The sequence below is a fragment of the Euleptes europaea genome, chromosome 4 (genome assembly GCF_029931775.1).
Source record: "Euleptes europaea isolate rEulEur1 chromosome 4, rEulEur1.hap1, whole genome shotgun sequence".
NCBI lineage: Eukaryota > Metazoa > Chordata > Lepidosauria > Squamata > Sphaerodactylidae > Euleptes > Euleptes europaea.
In genome coordinates, this window is record NC_079315.1 from 5,953,350 (window position 1) to 5,958,703 (window position 5,354).

Consider the following 5,354-nt stretch of genomic DNA (forward strand, 5'->3'; position numbering starts at 1 on the left):
GGGAAGGGACTACATTTCTGTAGAAATATCATTGCTCCATACAGTAACAAATTTTAATTGGGCTCATGATTTTTCTTCGGGGAGATAATTCATTGTTTCCCTCTAAAGCAGCAATTCCCATATTTTTTGAGTCATGGAGCACATTTCTGGAGAGAAATTCATTATGGAGCACTAATTTTCACCTAGCACCTATGAACTAAAGCGAAAGACAGTAGTATTTTTCTTTCCAATCTCTTCATGGAGCACTAGGAGATGTTTCACGGAGCACCAAGTTCTCCGTGGAGCACAGTTTGGGAACTGCTGCTCTAAAGTTTGATTTAGGACTGTTTCATCTGCCATAAGCACTTCTCACATCTTCTGGCTGCATGTGCTTCTGCCCAGGGATTTCCTAAGAGCTATTTGGACATCCTTGTTCCTCAGGCTGTAAACGACAGGATTCAGTAGTGGAGTCACCAGTGTGTAGGTGACGGAGATCAACGTGTCCTCATTCAAAGTGTACCTGGATTGGGGCCTCAGGTAAATAATGGAAGCGCATCCAAAATGCACGACCACCACAATGAGATGGGAGGCACAAGTTGAAAAGGCTTTCCGCTTCCCGTCTGTGGTGGGGATTTTCAGGATCGTGTTTAAGATTAAAAGATAGGACAGAAGGATCAGAAAGAAAGAGCAAAATACCACCAGAAAACAAATAACAAAAATGACAATTTCCCCTATATAATTTCGGCCACAGGCCAGCTCAAGCAAAGGTGCTAAATCACAAAAGAAGTGGTGGATTTTATTCGGCCCACAGAATGGCAAGGTAAATATGATAATTGCCTCGAGGGTAGAAAAAAGAAAACCAGCCATGGCTGAAAAGACCACAAGTTTAACACAGAGTCCCTGATTCATGAGAACCGGATAATGCAAAGGTTTACATATGGACACGTAGCGGTCATACCCCATCACTGTGAGGAGCATGCAGTTTGTACACCCAAAGCCCAGGAACAAACACATCTGAGTAGCACAGCCAACAAATGAAATAGTTGGCTTTTCTCTTAGAAGATTGGCAAGCATGTTGGGGATAATGATTAGTGTATAGCAGATTTCCGAGCTGGAGAGAACGGCGAGGAAGAAGTACATGGGGATGTGAAGGCTCGATTCACGCCTTATTGTTGTGATGATGATGATATTTCCAGTCAAAATCGTAAAGTACATCATGGTGAACACCACAAACAGTGGGATCCGCAAGTCTGGGAAACTGGAAAATCCAATGAGGATGAATTCTGTCACCACGGTTTGATTTTCTCGTTCCATTGATGCTGAATCTGGAACAAAACCATTACAATCTTACCATTTTGAATGAGCGCCAATTAATTCATACTTTATACAAGCATACTTTGGGGGGAATTTAACTCAGGAACTGAATGGAAACTACTGATAGATGGAGAAGTGCTGGTTTATATTGTTGTTAGAAACAATAGCGCTGTTAATTGTTTCAAAGGCAAAGTCTGTCTTTCTCAAAGTTATCTGAAGAAGTGAGCTGTGGCTCATGAAAGCTGATACCCTGTCAGAAATTTTGTTAGTCTTTATGGGGCTACTGGACTCTTGCTCTCTTCTGTTTCTCAAAGTGGTTTATTAATTATGGAGATCCTGCTGCTAATGGGTGTGCGGCTACTATGACCCCTTCTGAATCAAGCCAGATGGTTTTCAAGGATGACCTTCTCCCTCGGTCTCCTTCTGAGAACAGCAAGTCAATAACATGAGCTTAAGAACTGCATGGACCTTACAGGAGTGCCATCGTTTTAAAGGCATGGAGCCTTCATGTTCTCCTGAAAAGTCTTCTGAGTTAGAGCCATACATTTGTAGAATTAGAATCTTGGAGGGACATCTAGTCCAACCTCCTCTTTAGTACAGGAATGGGCAACTACAGCCTCTCAGAATGATGGTCATCCATCTTCTGTTTAAAGTCCTCCAGTGCAGGGTAGTCCTCCCCCTCCTGTGGCAACCTGTTCCACTGTTGAACAGTTCTTATAATCAGGAGGTTTGTCCTACTATCCAAAATCTACTTGCAAATAATTTCTACCCAGCCTTCTGGAGCAAGAGAGAACAAGTCTGCTCCATGTTCTACCCAACAGCTCTTCTGATATTTGAAGACGGTGAACATGTCTCCTCTTAGTCTTTTCCTTTCTAGGATACACATGCCCAGCTCTTTCAACCTTCTCTCATAGACCTTGGGGACCAGACTCCGCATGCATCCTGGCCACCGTTCCAAACCACCGCTCTTAAGCACTACACCATGCTGTCTGTCTAGGAGGCATCTCCTTTCTTGAAGAGCAGTCATGCATTTGGAGAATCTGACTATCAGTTAGCAATTTCACTAACAAAGCAACCGTTGATCTGTCTTTTAATGAGTCAGATGATTGATCTACCAAGTATTGAGGGGCAGTGGCTCAGTGGTAGAGCCTCTGCTTGAAATGCAGAAGGTCCCAGGTTCAAGCCCCAGCTTCTCCAGTTAAAGGGACTAGGACAAATAGGTGATGTGAAATATCTCAGCCTGAGACCCTGGAGAGCCGCTGCCGGTCTGAGTAGACAATACTGACTTGGACCAAGGGTCTGATTCAGTAGAAGGCAGCTTCATGTGTTTATGTCTTCATTTCTGTTCAAGAACATTTTAACTGATGATGCCGGGAACAGAACCTGCAAACATTTGCATGCAAAACAGATGGTCTACCACTGAGCTTTGATCTTCAAACTACAAAGCACCTAAGAGTGCCTGGCTGCTTACGATTCATAAAAAACACTAGTGAATCTCAAACAAATTAACCCTCTATGCTTTAAGGTCAAAACACGAATATATAAAGCAGAATGCTTACATGAAGACATCCATTCAGAGTAGCAGCAATTTGCCACAATAGCCTTCTTTTTATATAAAGCTTGTAATCAGCCTTAAGAGTGGTAAACAAGTTTCTAAACCCTATAGGATATGATTTCTATGGTTTTTCCCCTGAAGGCCTGTCTTATGCCGTTCATCAAGCTCCCCTATCTCCTAGGAACAGCATTTTATGGAAATCAGTGGGCTGAAGTGCAAACAGGGAGGCAGTTAGACTGCTGGACCAGGATCCAACACTAGGCTTTAGGGGAGGGGCTTTGGCTCAGTGGAAGAGCCTCTGCTTGGCATGCAGAAGGTCCCAGGTTCAATCCCCAACATCTCCAGTTAAAGGGACCAGGCAAGTAGGTGATGTGAAAGACCTCTGCCTGAGACCCTGGAAAGCCTCTGCCAGTCTTAGACAATACTGACCTTGATGGACCAAGGGTCTGATTCAGTAGAAGGCAGCTTCATGTGTTCATGTGATCTGGGAAACCCAGGTTGGAATCCCCGCTCTGCCATGGAATCATCCCTACCTGCAGTAGGGTTGCCAACCTCCAGGTACTGGCTGGAGATCTCCCGCTATTACAACTGATCTCCAGCTAATAGAGATCAGTTTGCCTGGAGAAAATGGCGGCTTTGGCCATTGGACTCTATGGCATTGAAGTCCCTCCCCTCCCCTCCCCAAACCCCAACCTCCTCAGGCTCCGCCCCAAAAACTTCCACGTATTTCCCTACCCGGAGCTGGCAACCCTAATCTGCAGCCCACGTGACTTCCCCAATGCGCTCCTCAGCAGACCTGCTTCCAGGGCTTCTGCCTTCTCTGCTAAAGAAGACAATTGTTTAATAGATCACTCAGACACTTTTTCTAGTTGCGGGGAGGGGGAGATAATCCCACTGACTGGCCCACAGAAACCCTCAGCTGGTGGGCATCACATTCCAAAACCGCAGTTCAGGCCGCCAACTCCAGGACACTAGCCACATCTTCCCAGCGTGGTGTAGTGGCTAAGAGCAGTGGTTTGGAGCGGTGGACTCTGATCTGGAGAACCGGGTTTGATTCCCCACTCCTCCACACGAGCGGCGGAGGCTCATCTGGTGAACTGCATTTGTTTCCCCACTCCTCCACACGAAGCCAGCTGGGTGACCATGGGCTAGTCATGCTCTCTCAGCCCCACCTACCTCACAGGGTGTCTGTTGTGGGGAGGGGAAGGGAAGGTGACTGTAAGCCGGCTTGAATCCCCCTTAAGTAGAAGAGAAAGTCGGCATATAAAAACCAACTCTTCTTCTTTAAACAAGGACACTTGTGCTGGTGGCCTCCAAGGAGGTGGTCACAATAACAAATCTCCTTCTGGTGGGCCTTCTCTGGGGCCATTCCTTTAAGAAAAGCTTACAGGCAATGTAGGCATCCCAGAAAGGCCTCCCTAGTCCAACACTCTAATCTCCAGCCTCTTGACGTAACACCCCCCTCTCCTGTTGTGTATATATATCAGACTGGATCGACTTGCACTTGAAAACTGGTTTCATATTTTGACAGGTCCTGGGCAGATAGTGCTCAGCACACACACCCCAAAAAAACCCCAAGATTCACACGTCCATATCTGCTCCCAAATGACTGAGGAGTCAATAACACAGATGAACACTTCTTCCTTCAGCCCCTGAACGAGTGCAGACAAGCTAATTCTTTGATACGTCCTGATGAAATACTTTAGAGAACTTCCGTGATCACCACTAGCGTAATTGGGCTATCCAAAGATGAGATTGCTTATGGACATGAATTAAGCATCTGGTTTTATTGGCAGGACTTTTACAACCATCTTTGTCTTTGGCACTTCATGGTTACAATTTCAGTTATTAGATACTACGTTCATAATCCAATTTGTTCTCCTGCTTTAACTAAACAGAAAATCAGAATTTTTAAAATGAAAATGTCACTTTTCCTAAACTGATAGATGAATATTAGCAAGAGAATACATTATTGTCAAAAGCATCCAAGCCCCGTACAAAACAAAAGCCATTTATGCAGGGTCAATTTTGATGCTCGCTCAAAGCTCTTTTTAAAAATGTGACCTTTAAAATGTCTAGTCACAGTCCTGATGCAAAAGGAGAAATTCCACCCCCCACACACACTCGCCAGCAACTTTGTTCCTGTTTGCATAGCCATTAGCAACCGCTGTATGCATACCTAACACCCGGCAGTGATTTTGCATGCTTCCTTGGGGGGATTCTTTGAGACGACAGCGGAGCAAACACAAAAGGTTGGTCAAAGGGGCTCTTAAGAAATGCGAAGCAGATATGTGCCGGCTTCGCAGTCACTTCCTGAGTGATGGCTCAGCATGAAAAACTCAAACAATTCAGCCTGGAACGTGCTGCTAACTATCAAGCATAAATGGCCAAATAGTAATACAAGTCCATAATTCCTCCTCGAGGTGATCAAAACCCTTTGTCCACCCCCCCCAAAAGTACATTTTACAGTAGGCTGATTCATCTTCAATGAGCCCAAAATTGCCGC

At 45.1% G+C, this 5,354-nt stretch overlaps 1 protein-coding gene across 1 annotated transcript; it reads right to left on the reverse strand.

Moving 5' to 3' along the window:
* Window positions 1–348: 348 nt before the first annotated feature.
* On the reverse strand, window positions 349–1,293 carry LOC130476412 (olfactory receptor 10R2-like). The gene is made up of 2 exons (XM_056848349.1): window positions 915–1,293; window positions 349–599 (listed from the first exon to the last, which is right to left on the reverse strand). The coding sequence occupies exons 1-2, from the start codon at window positions 1,291–1,293 to the stop codon at window positions 349–351; spliced, it is 630 nt and encodes a 209-aa protein (XP_056704327.1).
* Between the last annotated feature and the right edge of the window lie 4,061 nt (window positions 1,294–5,354).